General features: G+C 49.3%; 1 protein-coding gene across 1 annotated transcript in view; it reads right to left on the bottom strand.

Annotated features, from left to right (window-relative positions):
* Positions 1 to 7,919: 7,919 nt before the first annotated feature.
* The window catches only part of ADAM33 (ADAM metallopeptidase domain 33), a 99,093-nt gene continuing 89,632 nt past the window's right edge, over positions 7,920 to 17,380 (bottom strand). The window contains exons 18-22 of the mRNA XM_054990141.1: positions 16,769 to 16,916; positions 15,485 to 15,596; positions 12,610 to 12,861; positions 8,157 to 8,320; positions 7,920 to 7,968 (exon numbers count right to left, since the gene is read on the bottom strand). Coding sequence (XP_054846116.1) covers positions 7,947 to 7,968; positions 8,157 to 8,320; positions 12,610 to 12,861; positions 15,485 to 15,596; positions 16,769 to 16,916 — 698 coding nt within the window. The 3' untranslated portion in view covers positions 7,920 to 7,946. The remainder of the gene's footprint in view (positions 7,969 to 8,156; positions 8,321 to 12,609; positions 12,862 to 15,484; positions 15,597 to 16,768; positions 16,917 to 17,380) is intronic.

Genomic DNA, 17,380 nt, shown 5'->3' with positions numbered 1-17,380 from the left:
GTTGTGAGCATAAAATGGAGGACGGGAGAATCACAGAAGCCACTCTTAATCTCCTTGGAGGAACGACGAGGTTAAAAGCACTAAATATGCAAGTTTACACGTAGATGGGTAGACATGTTAGTCTGCCTGCAGCAGCAAGAGTCCAGTAGCACCTTTAAAACTAACAAAGTTTGTGGCAGGGTATGAGCTTTCGTGAGTCACAGCTCATATAGCACCACAAATGTTGCTAGTCTTATAGATGCTACTGGACTCTTGCTCTTTTCTAAGATTACATCTGACCTTAGTGAGCTGTGCAAATTCCCTGTAATCTGGTGTAAAGAGATTAATTTGCCTGACACCCGTTGGACATCCAGATAGTGAATCCAGACTTTGGAGTCTGGTCTGTAAGGAACCCTTTGGACTGCCACCAGGCTTCCCAAACGGAAACCAAATTTGCCAGCAACTCTTTATCTTTGAGTAGAAATCAATCCAATTCGTATGAATGTTTTAAGACTGGATTTCATTTTCCAGACATTAGACTTTATATTCTGCATGAGCTGCTTTGGGGGGCAGCAGAGGAAATGCTTTAAAGTTTTGATAATGCTGCTGTGTTGCTCTGCGTGTGCGTGTGCACATGTGCACACACACTACTCGCTGTTATTAAACTATTTTGCTGCCATTATACTATCACTGCAAAATGTCAATTATGCTTTGATGGCCTCACAGATTTATACGGGTCTGTCATTTTTATTGGTATGGGTGTAGTTCATTGATCTGCTTTTGATTGCTCATAATAATCCCTCAGAACCATTGGACTGAGGGGGGGGGAGGGGGAGCTTTCATATTGATAAAATTTGGGACGGTGGCGTGTCATGCCCAATGAAGGAGATTCTCACCCTGGCAAAACAAAACACGCATCAATCGGCTTTTAAATAAGAAAAAGTCCTTTATTCCTTTGTTACCCTTCAGAAGGGGGGTCTCGGGGTTTTGAAATTCTTCCTGTTGAAGGCACAGTTGGCAGGAAGTTGCGTAGCAGCAACCAAAGCCGCTTCCAGCCCTCGCAAGTCCCAAATGCGAGGATCGCACAGGCCAAGCACCGGCTCAGACACAACAGACCAAAGGACAATTCGCGAGCCACCTGTGGCTACCACCAGCTACGATGCTCAGGGCCCCGGCCAGGCAGCCATTGAAAAGAGGAACCTGTTGTGTCAGGAGGATCCAAGGAAAGTTACCTTTAGGGCAAAGGCAGCGTCAAATGTTTGCAAAAGGAAACTCCCATCCCGCAACTAGGATTTATGCACATTAAGCACCCTTGCACATATCTTCTACATTGGCATAATTAATCCCAAGGAATTGTTTGGGATTTTCCAGTGAGGACTCGAGAAATGGAAGGAAGGACAAAGAGACCACAGGGTCTGAAGCACCTTTAGGAGACCCTGATTCTGGCCCTGCTGGAAGACCCACCACCTCTACTCCTTCCTGGCTTCTGAGATCCTTAACTAGGGATGGCACAAGACATTTCACCACTCCAAGCAAGTTGACAGCCCAAGACATGATCCCCAGAACGGCTGGCAAAAGTGCAGAAAGGCACCTGGGTGCAACTCCTGGCTGGCCCAAACTGAAGTGCAACCTTTTATTGGTGCCCTGGAAAATATTTTAGTCCCAAGCAAAAGCAGGTGCTTAGTGCAGAGCTAAGGTAGCCCAGCCCTGCTCTGAGGGTCTCCAGCGCAGCCACAAGGGCTAGAAATTTAGCAAGAAACAGGAATAAGTTGCGATGCTTCCGCAAGTCCAGGTAGCACAAAGGTGAACGCCCCCCTCCCCCAGCAATGAGCTTTTAGCGGCACATCCAAGAGCCGAAACAGGAGAGGTGAAATTTTAAAAAGTAAAATGCAGCAAGCCCAATGGCAACCAAGACGGCAACTGTGGCAGAAGGGAAAAGAGGATTTGACCCTTCAGGCCCTGCTCATTCACTAGTCAAAATCACACTCCGCCCAGCGCTATTAAATGGAGAGGTTCCGTTTTTAAAAAATAAGTTTTGCCCCATAAAACGGTAGTGACCGCATGAGGAGCTTGGTTTCTTTTAGCAAAACCAAGCAAGGGTTGAAAAGTTAAAGCTCTCCCCTTTCCTCCGTAGCCCCAATTCAAAACATGGCTACACGGGCACACCATTTATCTTTGCCCAATGGAGGGAAATTCCATCTTCATCGTGACTCTTTGTGCTTTTGAGGGATCAAAGCAAAACTGCCTTTCTCCTGGCACCGCGGCACCCACCAAGAACTTGACAGTGCTTAGCTACTACCCGTGGGAAGCGCTAGAGTTCACATCTCTCTGGAAGTCACAGCCTCTGGCCTGGAAATCTTGACGATTCAGTGACGGGGGGTGGGGGGGAAGGCACTTCATACACACACGTTTGGGCATTCTTTGCAACCCATTGGCAAGGAGTTCCAGGGCTAAGAGAAGCCCTGAAAGTCAGCAGTTGGTCAAAACTTTTCTAATAAGAAGATGGCCACTAGCAGCAAGGGTCGGTTAACAAAGGTTGGAGGTGACTGGGTTTGGTTGTTCCATTCATGCACACCGGGGGGGGTGCGAATTGCAGCTAGCACCGCATTGCATTCATTAAAATAAACGTGCTTCGGACGCAAATGCCCAACCCCTAAAGGGAAACTGGCATGAGGATTGCTCCCTGCTGAGGAAGCACAAATTCATTCATCCCAGCCAGTGTTGCTTTGCGGTCTAGAGAGTTTGCCGAGTTCCAGTACTTCTCGTAAGCTCGTGAACTGGGAGGAGGGCAGGAGATCTCTCAGCAAATGGAGGGCAGGGGACTCATTCCTGGCCTTGAGAAACGCTCCAAGGGCCAACTAAGGACCAAGCTAGACGTGCAGGTTCTTTAAGAGTTGGGGCTGGCTTCCCCAGACCCATCTCGAGTTCCATGCAGCTACACAGCAGCATTGGAGAATAGTGGTTAAGAACAAAAAGGTAAAGGTAGCCCCCTGTGCAAGCACCGAGTCATTACTCACCCATGGGGGGACATCGCGTTATGACGTTTTCACGGGGTGGTTTGCCATTGCCTTCCCCAGTCATCTACACTTTACCCCCAGGAAACTGGGCACACATTTTACCGACCTCGGAAGGATGGAAGGCTGAGTCAACCTTGAGCCGGCTACCTGAACCCGGCTTCCGCCAGGATCGAACTCAGGTTGTGAGCAGAGCTTGGGCTGCAGTACTGCAGCTTACCACTCTGCGCCACAGGGCTGTTGAACCATTAAGAACAAAGGAGACCCTCAATGGCCTCCGAATGCCTCCACAGGGGGAGGAGGGGCTCCTCCTTCCCAGCTCAAGCCATTTCCCCATGTCAAAATACCAGGGAAAGGAGGTTTTGTGCACATGGAGCAGTAAAAACTGGGGAGGGGGGACTCCTCCCGTGCTATTGTGACAAGGGAAAATGGCTTGGGGGGGGGGGAGGAGAAGGCCTTCCTTCCCTTGCAAAGTAGGGTTGCCAGCTCTGTGTTGGGAAATTCCTGGAGATTTTGGTGGGAAGCGTGGAGAAGGCGGAGTTTGGGGCGGGGGAGGGACCTCAGCTGGATATGATGCCATAGACTCCACTCTCCAAAGCTGCCATTTTCTCCAGAGGATCTGATCTCTATGCACTGGAGATCAGTTGTGATTCCGGGAGATCTCCGTCCACCACCTGGAGTCAGGCAACCCTACCACAGAGGCATTCTGCGGCCATTTGGGCCCTCTCTTTTTTTTTAACAGCCATTTCCTTTTTAGCTGCTATATGGCTGCAGAAACCTGAGTTGGGTCTGGAGAAACCAGACCCAACTCTTTTAAAACCTGCAAATCTAGCTTGGCCAAAAGTACTCCCCAAACTCCACAAGGCATCACGGCCCCCAAAGACCCAGCGGCAATTAACAGTCCCTCCCTTCCCGCATGATCCTATGCGTGGCTAAAGGTGCTTCTCCCGGAAGAACAGTGTAAAGCTGAGATTTCAGCATGATATGGACTGCTCTTTCCCCCCTCGAATCTCCCAAGGGCTGTGTTTCATCCTCTACCAGTAACAGTCAGGAGTGAATGTCTGCCATTTTTGACCCTGAGTAGAACTGCATGACCTCCAGGTGTGGTTTCTGGCAAGAGACGCTTCCATAACTCCAGCTTCCTGGTCCCTTCCATGTTGCAGCCAATTCCTCCTCATTTCCCTCACCATTCAGCCAGTCTGCCCAAGTTCCCACCTAATGCAATGGAGCTCATTGCAAGAATTCCTCTACTGCATGGGGCCAGGCTTATGGCACTTGGGGGCTCTTTGGGAACCAGGACAAAACCAGTGAGCATGGCAGGGTGGGGACCACTGGTAGGCCAAGAGATTTGTAAATATTTGTGTGCAGTTGCCCGGGCTGACCCTTCCGCAATGAGGTACACAAAATTCACCATCCACCAGAGCAATAACAGTCATCGCCACTGGATGGCGCCATCCCCTTTGGAAGCTGGTCTCAAGAAGACCCATGGGACTCCATGACACCGGTTCATGGAAAAAAATCAGCACTGGCACTGCAGTGAGGGAGAAGGAGGGATTATCCCATGAGGTTGTGCAAAACAAGGAGGTAGCTAATGAAGTCCACTGCTTTTCAAGCCGCTTGCATGATCAGAACTGGGCTCTCCGTAAACCTGCATCCGGAGGGGGTCTAGAGGGCAGAAGCCACGGACAACAATCCACAAGCCAGGGAAGATAAATTTTGTCCCTTGGTTGCTGGGTCAGGGACTCACCCCTGAAGCCCTTCATCATATCTCAGTACCGATTTCTCAGGGCATGACTCTTCCCCCTCCCCCTTCTTCGTTATTTGCAAAAACCAGTCCCCTATTATTTAAAAAAATTATCGTCTTTGGTAGCAAAAATCCCTGCGTTGACCGCAGTAGTGCAAATGAGGAGGATAAAAAAGTCCGCCGAGCATCAGCTGGGATCTTTGTCTCCATCGTTGTCATTTCTGAAAGTGGCGGGAAACGGACTGGACTTTCAGGCCTGGAACAGGTCTAGAGGAAAAGGAGAGAGACCGTAAGGCAGATGCCAGAAGGGGGAAGAAGAACCGGCTGCAAACAGGACCTCTGGGGTATCCGCCAGGTTGACAACTAGGATTGATGACTAGGCCATAATGATGATGATGATGACGACGATGACGACAACATTCGATTTAGATAACGCCCTTCAGGACAACTTAACACCCACTCAGAGCGGTTTACAAAGTCTGTTATTATTATCCCCATGACAATCACCCTGTGAGGTGGGTGGGGCTGAGAGAGCTCTGAGAGAGCTGCAACTGACCCAAGGTCACCCAGCTGGCTTCCAGTGGAGGAGTGGAGAATCAAACCTGGCTCTCCAGATTAGAGTCCTGCCGCTCTTAACCACTACACTAAATTTAATGACCAGCATAGAGAGAATAATTATCTTGAATTCATATACTACCCTTCAGGACAACTTAATGCCACACCCAAAGCAGTTCACAAAGTGTGTTATTCTTATCTTCTCGACAATCACCCTGTGAGGTGGGTGGGGCTGAGAGAGCTCTGAGAGAGCTGTGACTCACCCAAGGTCACCCAGCTGGCTTCAAGTGGAGGAGAGGGGAATCAAACCCAGTTCTCCCGATTAGAGTCCCACCACTCTTAACCACTACACCAAACTGGCTCTCATTTCAGACCAGTGATCCCTCTAGCCAACCATTGTCGGATCCAACGATCAAACCTGATGCAATGGAAACAACTGGAACGGGATGGAAGCAAACAACAAATGCAACGTTTGCCCATTTTCACACCGTTGCTTAAATTATGTTGGTATCAACAGGGGCTTCTGTAATGATCTTGCCTGAGATGCCAGGAAGGGGGGGGGCACAAATATTTTGCCCGGGGGCAACATTTGCCGGAGGGCACAAAAAGCCCGATGCAACAAGTAGGCCCAAAACACAGCATTAATGGGGAACGGTATAAAATCTGGTCCTCATGGGACTCTCTGCTATATGATCGATGTTGTCTTTTTCTCTTTCTAACTGAGTAACTTCTGCCAGTGTAAAAAAGGGAATCCCCTCTCATTCACTAGCCTCCTCTAAATATGGATCTGCTTTTAGGAGCACCAGGGTTAATATTTTCCACACCTCTAGAATAAAAGCCCCATTTTCGCTGTCGAAAAGCAGAGAACGCATCGTTAGGATGTGTGGAAAAGACTCACAAAGAGAACGTGGTTTTCAATTTGCCACTGCCCCTAGCAGGTGGATGAAAAAGTAGAGAAGAGTCTATATATAGCATATTGACACAAGAGTACCAAATTTTGTCCAACAAATCCTCTTCCCTCAACAGCATGGTGCTTGCAGGATGCAGAGCTTAGAGTGTTCGACTAGGATCTGGAGACCCAGGTTCGAATCCCTACTCTGTCACTGGGTGACTTTGGCCCAGTCACTCTCTCTTAGCCCAACCGACCTCACAGGGTTGTTGTAAGAATAAAAGGAAGACCGAGGTCCATAAAGAAAAGATGAGATAAAAAATATATTAGAGCAGTAGCCCTGGCGCATAAAGATCTGCCCCAAGGCACTTTTCTTAAGCTTGACCCCAAGCCCAGAGGCCCACAAACATGCTTGCCAGATTACCGCTGACATTCAAGTATGCTTTGAAATCTGATGAGCGCCCCTGCCCTTTGCCAGAGCTTGGGGAAAGCTGGAGGCTTCCAAAAGCAACAAGGAGTTTTTGCAGCTTGCCTAGAACCTCCAAGGCTCAGCACAACAGGAATGACAGCTAAATTACACGAGACAAATTACGCGAGGATGCACACATGAAGCAATGTTAGCCGGGAAGCCAAGTTTTAAAAGACGGATTGGAGGGCTTGGTCAATTCCCCCTGTCTACAGAGCCTGCAAAGATCGCTCTTCAGAGGGTCGATTAATTTCCTCTTCGCCTCCTGAAGGCTCTGTCAGTTTCACCTCCCCTTCTAGGAGGCGAAGAGGAAATAACCAACCCTCTGAGGAGCCATCTTTGCTGGCTCCATAGAGAGAGGAAATTGACAGAGCCTTCCGATCTGTCTTTTAAAACTCAGCTTCCCGGCTAACACTGCGACTCCCTTCACGTGAGCATCCTCGTGTAATTCGTCTCTCGTAGCTTAGCTCTTAGTTTTTGCACTCCAGCACTCAGTGCAGTGCTGAGGAAGACGACTCTGGCAGCTTGCCCCATGCTTCTACTGGCCTTGATGGCACTCCAAAGCACCACAGGACATATCAGACAAGATCCTGACTCCCTTCTCCCCTGTGGGGAGTACCATGGTCAATAGCCATCACGTATTTGGGCTGGGCACTGAGGTTGGCCACATTTATGAGTTCTTGCTCAAGACTAGACACAATCTCAGTGACCAAAAGGTAGGCGGCAAAGCTCTTATTTTCACAAAGGTCCACAGAGACTTCCCTCCACATTATTCTAGCTGGGACATGTCTGATTTCAACGTGCTGGAGACTGAGGCTAAAGCACCTTCCCATGGGACGCTGTATTTTCATGGCATCTCGTTTAATCTGGGTCATTAGCCATGCAAAGCGGCTACGCATTTCCAGTTAATGCCTGTGAAATTTTAGGCAGCTTTTATTGCTATAATCAGGGCTGATATTATACCAGCGCACCGTTTCTCTGATTCTGTCATCTGGTTTTGTGCCATTGTCGTATGCATTACACTATTCTGTCGGATGCATTATATTGTTTTTAGTGCAATGTTCTCTAATTTTGTAATCCTGTTTCATGGCACTGTTCGTTGTCTGTGTTGTAGCGCACTTCTTGCATTTCACAATCTGCTTTGAATCTCAGTGAGGAAGGCGCACTATAAAGGAAGTACACAAATCAATCAATAAAATCAACTAGGCTGCACGCAAAAGCTAAATCGGGGCTGAAGTCTGCATGAGGGAGTGGCAGAGGAAAAAATGGGGTTTTCTTACAGCAGCAACAAGATAAAACTCACCTCTGAGGTGGCACTGACCTGTGGAGGGAAAGAGAGAACAAAGATGTTACTGGTCTGAATTCAGTGAGGTGCTGCCACCACTTGATTTTCTGGCAGAAATCCACTTAGATCTCTGCAACACCCCCTCCCTTCCCACTATTTCTCTGTCATTCATAATCTCTGAGCTGTCAAGGTGGCAACCGCACTGAGCTTCATTGCCGACTTACTTGAGTGGCTTGGAGACGGGGCCTGTGGAACTGATACCCACTGGCTTAAAGTTGGTGGGAGGCACCATGACCAGCAAGGCCCGACCCGGAGCTGACGGCGGCTCTTTAGCCAGAAGAGGGTTTCCTGGAAGAGGCCTGCGAGGTGGCCTTTGGCTTGGGTTGACCTATCAGGGAAGACAACAGGACAAGATAGCATCACTTCAACAGGGCTTGGACAATGGCAAGCGGCATTGCATAAAACACAACTGTATCAGGAGGGTACAAGGGGCCAAGCTAGAAGTGACGAGGGCTAAGCTCGGGCCAAGCTAGAAGTGATGAGTTACACTTGCCTGGCAAGTGCACAGACTCACATGTATTCCTCCCTGTTCACTTGCGCTTGAGTGGAGTGCAAGTGGAGCACAAGTGAACAGGGAGGAATACACGTGAGTCTGTTCACTTGCCATTCAAGTGTAACTCGTCACTTCTAGCTTGGCCCAAGCTTAGCCCTTTTCTCCTGTACCCCAAATGGCTCAGATGTGGGCGTCCCAGGGTTCTGGATTAGGGATGTGCGTTTCGGCATTCAGAATGCCGAAAGAATGCCGAAACAAAAGTGTTTCGGCTTCTTTCGGGGAATGCCGAAACGTTTCGGGGAATGCCGAAACGTTTCGGGTAGCCGAAAGAAAAAAGCCGAAACGTTTCGGGATTCTTTCGGCTTTCTTTCGGCTTTTCTATGGGAAAATGCCTCCGTCTTCCAGGACGTCTGGAGGAGGCATTTTCCCACCGAATAAGCCCAAAATTGGTGGGGACCTTCCTCTAACCCTTCTCTAACAACCACCCAAGTTTCAGACAGATTGGACTTTGGGGGGCCATGTTATGGCCCCCCAAAGCAGGTCCCCCCATCCTCCCATAAGAAAGCGAAGGAGCAGCATATTGTTAGCATGCTGCTGCTGATCTTTCTTCATTATTTCCTATGGGGAAAAAATGAAGAGGCAGGCTTCCTTTGCCAGGGGTGGCATTTTGCATGCAAAATGCCCCCCAGCCCTCAGGGGCCCTTCTCCCACCCCTCCTCCCACCCCCCACCAAGGCTCAGCCTGCTCCCACTTGGGGGGGCCATTTCATGGCCTCCCCAAGTAGGTGCTCTAATCTCTACCACTGACAGCTGGGGGAGGCTTGTGTTGCCAGGGGTGGCATTTTGCATGCAAAATGCCCCCCAACCCTCTGGGGCCCTTCTCCCACCCCTCCTCCCACCCCCCACCAAGGCTCAGCCTGCTCCCACTTGGGGGGGCATTTCATGGCCTCCCCAAGTAGGTGCTCTGCTCTCATCTCTACCACTGACAGCTGGGGGAGGCTTGTGTTGCCAGGGGTGGCATTTTGCATGCAAAATGCCCCCCAGCCCTCTGGGGCCCTTCTCCCACCCTTCCTCCCACCCCCCACCAAGGCTCAGACTGCTCCCACTTGGGGGGGCCATTTCATGGCCTCCCCAAGTAGGTCCTCTCAGCCCCTAAAGTCCACCCCTTACAGCCCCACACAAACCCAATTCCCCCCCAGCTGCCACACACAGACCCAAATCCCCACATTAGCCCCTCACAGACCCAAATCCACCCCCACCTGCCCCACACCCATAACCCCAGGAACAGGCTGGCAAAGGCCAGCCCTCTCCCTTTGTTCCCTATGCTGGGAACTTCTAAACTCTCTTTCCCTAGGCAATTCTGCACAGCCCAGGGGTGCCACAATGGTGGGCACACTTCTGAGTGCCAGCTGGTCCCTGTGAAAGAGCACCTGAACCACAGACACCCTCCCTCAAATTCCCCCACCACCTACAGAGATGGCTGGCCAGCCAGCCCCATTGTTCCCTATGATGGGAACCAACTGCACAACAAAGAATAAAACAAGAACAACACAAAATAAAGTTTTAAAAAAATTATATTCTCCCTTCCAAAGTACAAGTAGGCAAAGCATTATGACACATTACACCAGCAGTCCCCCACACAGAAAAATTAAAACAAAACTCACTTAACATCAGAGAATCACAAAGCATGATTCCTGTCAAAAACACTTTATTTCTTGAACAGCTTTAGGTTACACAGCAGGGGGGAACACCAAAGGGCATGGCAGCACTATCTTACACAAAAATAACACAACTCACTTCACATCAGAGAATCACAAAGCACAATTCCTGTTAAAAACACTTTATTTCTTGAACAGCTTTAGGTTACACAGCAGGGGGGAACACCAAAGGGCATGGCAGCACTATCTTACACAAAAATAACACAACTCACTTAACATCAGAGAATCACAAAAACACAATTCCTGGCAAAAACACTTTATTTCTTGAACAGCTTTAGGTTACACAGTAGGAGGGCACAACAGGGCATGATAGCAATGTACTGCAAAAAATAATACAACCCACTTCACCGTTTTTGACAGCAATTGTGTTTGTGTGATTCTCTGATGTGAAGTGAGTTGTGTTATTTTTGTGTAGTACACTGCTTTCCTGCTCTGTGGTGCCTTCCTAAAGCAGTTACAGAAATAAAGTGCTTTTGACAGCAATTTTTTGGGGTGATTCTTTAATGTGAAGCGAGTTGTGTTATTTTTGTGTAAGATAGTGCTGCCATGCCCTTTGGTGTTCCCCCCTGCTGTGTAACCTAAAGCTGTTCAAGAAATAAAGTGTTTTTGACAGGAATCATGCTTTGTGATTCTCTGATGTTAAGTGAGTTTTGTTTTAATTTTTCTGTGTGGGGGACTGCTGGTGTAATGTGTCATAATGCTTTGCCTACTTGTACTTTGGAAGGGAGAATATAATTTTTTTAAAACTTTATTTTGTGTTGTTCTTGTTTTATTCTTTGTTGTGCAGTTGGTTCCCATCATAGGGAACAATGGGGCTGGCTGGCCAGCCATCTCTGTAGGTGGTGGGGGAATTTGAGGGAGGGTGTCTGTGGTTCAGGTGCTCTTTCACAGGGACCAGCTGGCACTCAGAAGTGTGCCCACCATTGTGGCACCCCTGGGCTGTGCAGAATTGCCCAGGGAAAGAGAGTTTAGAAGTTCCCAGCATAGGGAACAAAGGGAGAGGGCTGGCCTTTGCCAGCCTGTTCCTGGGGTTATGGGTGTAGGGCAGGTGGGGGTGGATTTGGGTCTGTGAGGGGCTAATGTGGGGATTTGGGTCTGTGTGTGGCAGCTGGGGGGGAATTGGGTTTGTGTGGGGCTGTAAGGGGTGGACTTTAGGGGCTGAGAGGACCTACTTGGGGAGGCCATGAAATGGCCCCCCCAAGTGGGAGCAGTCTGAGCCTTGGTGGGGGGTGGGAGGAAGGGTGGGAGAAGGGCCCCAGAGGGCTGGGGGGCATTTTGCATGCAAAATGCCACCCCTGGCAACACAAGCCTCCCCCAGCTGTCAGTGGTAGAGATGAGAGCAGAGCATCTACTTGGGGAGGCCATGAAATGCCCCCCCAAGTGGGAGCAGGCTGAGCCTTGGTGGGGGGTGGGAGGAGGGGTGGGAGAAGGGCCCCAGAGGGTTGGGGGGCATTTTGCATGCAAAATGCCACCCCTGGCAACACAAGCCTCCCCCAGCTGTCAGTGGTAGAGATTAGAGCACCTACTTGGGGAGGCCATGAAATGGCCCCCCCAAGTGGGAGCAGGCTGAGCCTTGGTGGGGGGTGGGAGGAGGGGTGGGAGAAGGGCCCCTGAGGGTAGGGGGGCATTTTGCATGCAAAATGCCACCCCTGGCAAAGGAAGCCTGCCTCTTCATTTTTTCCCCATAGGAAATAATGAAGAAAGATCAGCAGCAGCATGCTAACAATATGCTGCTCCTTCGCTTTCTTATGGGAGGATGGGGGGACCTGCTTTGGGGGGCCATAACATGGCCCCCCAAAGTCCAATCTGTCTGAAACTTGGGTGGTTGTTAGAGAAGGGTTAGAGGAAGGTCCCCACCAATTTTGGGCTTATTAGGTGGGAAAATGCCTCCTCCAGGCGTCCTGAAAGACGGAGGCATTTTCCCAAAAAAAAAACCCGAAAGAATGCCGAAAGAATGCCGAAAGAATCCCGAATCCCGAATCCCGAAAGAGATTCTTGTTTCGGCTTTCGGCTTTAACGGTAGAGAATCTTGTTTCGGGTAATCCCGAAACAAGAAAGCCGAAAGTTTTTTCCTTGCACACCCCTATTCTGGATACCAAAATTCCTGGAGATTTCAGCCTAGAGCTTGGAGAGGGTGGGGTCTGGGGGGACCTCAATGGGCTAAATGCCGTAGAATCTACCCTCCAGAGCAGACATTTCCTCTACGGGAACCAACCTCTGTTGTCTGGAGATCAGTTGCAATTCCCAGAGATCCCCAGGCCCCACCTGGGGTGTCATGTTCTTTTCCACTTTGCTTTTGAGCTGTTGCTCTGGGATTTGCCCTGTTTGTTTGCTTGCTCCCACCTGGAGGCTGGCAGCCCCAGGGAGGCTGCACCTTGAAACAGCTTTGGAGAATGGCCAAACTCACCAAAGGTGTCCGGACAGGACTGGTGGGAAGAGGCTTCTTTGGCGGAGGCAGTTTGTTCTGTGCCTCAAAGTGCGTTTTGGTGGGAATGGCCGGAGATTTGTGGATGGGCAGCGGAGGCGGCCTGGAGGGCTTGAGGTCTTTCTGAAGAGGAGCTGTCGGGCCGGGGGTGGGGCAGAGGGGGTGGACAATGTTGACAGGTTGAGAGGCACTTTGAAGAGGGTTTGACTTGGGCGGGAAAATGCTCCTTGGCACCTGAAGGGAGAACATGAAGAGAATGTGAGCGCGCTTCCACCCCTCACAGAAATAGACATTTTCCTCAGAGACAAAAAAACAGTGATTGGCAAAGAAATCCTAAGAAGAGTTACGCCACTCTGAGCCCACCGATTTCAATGGGCTTAGGCTGGAGTAACTCTTCTTAGGATTGCATTGTCAGGGCCTCAAGTCGATCCAAGGCTGTCCTCTATTTTCCTTCTTCCAGTTTGGTGTAGTGGTTAAGAGCGGCAGGACTCTAATCTGGAGAGCCGGGTTTGATTCCCCACTCCTCCACTTGAAGCCAGCTGGGTGACCTTGGGTCAGTCACTTAAGAGTGGCAGGACTCTGATCTGGAGAGCCGGGTTTGATTCCCCACTCCTCCACTTGAAGCCAGCTGGGTGACCTTGGGTCAGTCACTTAAGAGTGGCAGGACTCTAATCTGGAGAGCCGGGTTTGATTCCCCATTCCTCCACTTGAAGCCAGCTGGGTGACCTTGGGTCAGTCACTTAAGAGCGGCAGGACTCTAATCTGGAGAACTGGGTTTGATTCCCCAGTCCTCCACGTGAAGCCAGCTGCGTGACCTTGGGTCAGTCACTTAAGAGCGGCAGGACTCTAATCTGGAGAACCGGGTTTGATTCCCCACTCCTCCACTTGAAGCCAGCTGGGTGACCTTGGGTCAGTCACTTAAGAGTGGCAGGACTCTGATCTGGAGAGCCGGGTTTGATTCCCCACTCCTCCGCTTGAAGCCAGCTGGGTGACCTTGGGCCAGTCACAGCTCTCTCGGAGCTCTCTCAACCCCACCCACCTTGCAGGGCAATTGTTGTGAAGATAATAATAAAACACTATGTAAACTGCTCTGAGTGGGTGTCAAGTCGTCCTGAAGGGCGGTATATAAATCAAATGTTGTTGTTATTGTTATTTTAATCCTCTGATTCCCACAACCATAATTTTCAGAGTGACAGTTACGTAAACGGACTTCGGAAAGGGCATTGGAATTTGGGAACCTCTGCCCAGGCAGTTCCCCTCCCTGAACCAACTCACACTTCAGACACACATCACAGGATTCACAGGACTGATTCACACGTATCTGTGTGAATGTTTGCTTGCTTGAACTTGGGACGTTTTCACTTTTAAAGAAATTACAAGACGGTCCCATTCTGTGATCTTTTCTATATCGAACATGAGTCTGAAGCAAGAAAATTGTGGAATCTATCCGGGATTTTAAAAGATCTGGGGCTTGCTGACATGGTCGTTCTCATGTGAGGTATATGTGCTATGTGACATCAAGTCAACCTATGTGGACCCTATGAAGGAAAGACCTCCAAAACGTCCTATCATTAACAGACTTGCTCAGACCTTGCAAACTGGAGGACGTGGCTTCTTTTAGTGAGTCAAGCCATCTTGTTCTAGGTCTTCCTCTTTTCCTACTGCCTTCCACTTTTCCTAGCATCATTGACTCTTCCAGCGAATCGTGTCTTCTCATGATGTGACCAAAGTACGACAGCCTCAGTTTTGTCATTTTAGCTTCCAGGAACAATTCAGGCTTGATTTGATCTAGAACCCACTTTGTCTTTTTGGCTGTTCATGGTATCCACAAAACTGTCCTCCAGCACCACATTTCAAATGAATAAATTTTCTTCCCCTCAGCCTTCTTCATGGTCCAACTTTCACATTTATACATATTAACGGGGACTGTCATTGTGTGATAACAACTCCTAATTCACTCCAGACTCTCATTTGTTTTCCTGTTGAACGAAACCATCAAGAGGCCTGAGAGAAAATGTGACCCTGCTTCTTTAAAGACGCTGAACAGAGCATCTCTCAGGTATGCCAGGGAAGGCAACCTTCAGAATTTCAGGAAGTATACAGAGAACCAAGCATGGCCCAATAAAAGAATTTAGAGTTTGGGGTTAAAAAGGCATTTTGGTACAAACAAGAGCAGTTGAATTATGGCTATGGATCTACCTTGCTCTCACTCTCACTTTTATTTATATATTTATTTAATTATTTATTTTGGATCTTTATTTTAGCATACTGTTTGAGAGTCTCTGTACACGAGACATCTGACACGTGAAGAACACGTGTCAGGAGATGCAATGTTAGCTGGGAAGCGTAGTTTAAGAAGACAGAGCCGGTGGCAGGGCAAAGGCTTTGCTATACGCTGGAGCTGTGTGAAGGGGCTGTGAAATGCCAGAAGAGAAACTTCAGCCTGTTATAACCTCTCTAGGTCCCAGCCCAGCTCTGGAAGGCATCTCTGGCCAATTTCCATTCCTTGCTGCCCTCTGGTTGCCATCCCACACAGATTTAGACTGGAGAGGTGAAATTGACAGTGCCTTGGGGAAGCGAAGATGAAATTCACAAACCCTCTGAGGAACTATCTCCGAGGGCTCTGTCTTTTTAAACTACACTTCCCGGTTAACATTGCATCTCCCTACACTTGATTAACACGCGCCGAGGCATCTCGTGTAGAGAGACTCTCAGTAACAATCTTGTGGGGGAATCGCTAGGTTAGGAAAGGGCAGGGTGGAAGAGAAGGGGAGCCGGAGAGCAGAGGCTGACATGGGACCGTACTGCTTCTGTAAACGTTGTGTTGCTTGTGTCAAGATCTTATGAGTTGACTTACTGGGCGGAAACTGCTGCTCACGGCTTTCCTGGAGGAGGAAGAGGAAACGTCTTGCAAAGTGAAGGCTGAGTTGGAGTGCCCCACAGTGGCTTTCCGACGGATGGCACCATTCCTGCCAGGAAGCAGAAAGGGGGGGAAACAGGCAAGAGGACTTACATATGTGCATACACAGACACCACCTCCAGTTCAGATCACGATCCTTCCACCATTAAAGGGGGTGGTAGTTAAAGGAGGGAAATACTGGGCAAGATAATCCATTAATTCTTCTTAGGGGCTTCTCTTCTCTACAAACCAATGTCAGTTTTCTACCAGCGTAACTGTCATGGCTGCCCCTCACCAAGAATCCTGGGAAATGTAGTTTTGGTTAAGTTGCTGAGAATATTATAGTAAAGAGTCCAGCAGCACCTTTAAGACGAACCAACTTTATTGCAGCATAAGCTTTCGAGAACCACAGCTCTCCTCGTCAGGTGCAATAGTAAAGAGTCCAGTAGCACCTTTAAGATGAACCAACTTTATTGTAGCATAAGCTTTCGAGAACCACAGCTCTCTTCGTCTGATCCAAATTTAAATCCCCACTCAACTGTGAAGCTATGGGCCAGTCATTCTCTCATAGCGTAAGCTACCTCGCAGGGTTGGTGTGAAGATTAACTGGGGAAGAGAAATGTGTGTGTCACCCTGCCGAAAGGGTGGGATAAAATGCACCAGACAAACAGACAAGAAATCCAGGTCTCCCCACTCCGATTTAGCATTGCAGGAGGTTGGCCCATCTTTGATAGCCGTGTACTTAATTTTAGGGTCTATATTGGGAGGTCCCACACAGGGAGATACTTGATGTGTGGTCCACATTTAGCATTCTTGTGCTTCCTCCAACATAGAACTTCTTTATACCTCGGGAAAGCACAGCGTATGAAATAGCACTGTGGCTGCGTCCACATTTCATTGGCTATCGTAGTTTCGTTGTGCTACAACAATAAATTGCAACAGGATTATTGCGCATGGACAAGAGAAACCAGATGCGAATGATTGATACGGTGAAATAGCCAACGATGCGCGGATGAGGCCTTGGATTATGTTCCCATAAAACCTTGGGTCGTGTTCTCATATCTGAAGAAGTGAGCTGCAGCTCATGAAAGCTCATAACCTAACCTGAATGTTTGTTAGTCTTACAGGTGGACTCTTGCTTTATTCTACTTGTAAAACCCAGAAAGGGAAGGGAGAGGATTCAGCATTGTCTAGGAAGTATGCAGCCCGTCTGCCGCCCCCGCCCCCGCCCCCCCTTCTCACTTGTATGTCTCTTGGCTCTTCCTTAAGCCTTTGATCCACTTGTTGAGGTAGGAGTTCTCCCGTCGGTAGCAAAAATACACTCCAAGAGCTAAAGCTGGTAGAATCAGCAAGAAGACCAGTAGGAGGGCTACTAAGACGGCTTCATGATCTGCAGGAAGGAGAAGGAGCCCAGAGTAGGGGAGGGTTAAGACAGAAGCCCCTGGCATCCGGACTGTACAGGCAAGGGCTGGCACAATAGGGCACCTGCGAGAGCCCATGACCCCATGGAGAGCCCACCACCAACCAGAGACGCTTGGCCCACAGAGAAAGCTTAGTCTAGGCCAACACATCAGGTCACTTCACATGTTATGGAAAGGCCAGCTCAAAAGAACCTCAAAATATCCCTGGCTGGATCAGACCAAAGGTCAACCTAGTTCTCTTCCCAACCACGGCCAGCTGGACATCTCCAAGAAGCCCACAAGCAAAGCTCGGGGCAACAGGCCTCTTATCGAAGAGCAGCATGTACCCAGAATATGTGACAATTCTTTCCAAAGAAGCTGGCAAACATCCCCAACCTCAGGTGCTCTTGGACTGGGACCCCCAGTCCACTTCATGGAAGTGGGCAGGGCTTTT

This window comes from Eublepharis macularius, chromosome 10 (genome assembly GCF_028583425.1).
Source record: "Eublepharis macularius isolate TG4126 chromosome 10, MPM_Emac_v1.0, whole genome shotgun sequence".
In the NCBI taxonomy this organism is placed as follows: Eukaryota; Metazoa; Chordata; class Lepidosauria; order Squamata; family Eublepharidae; genus Eublepharis; species Eublepharis macularius.
This window is presented reverse-complemented; position numbering and strand designations above follow the sequence as displayed.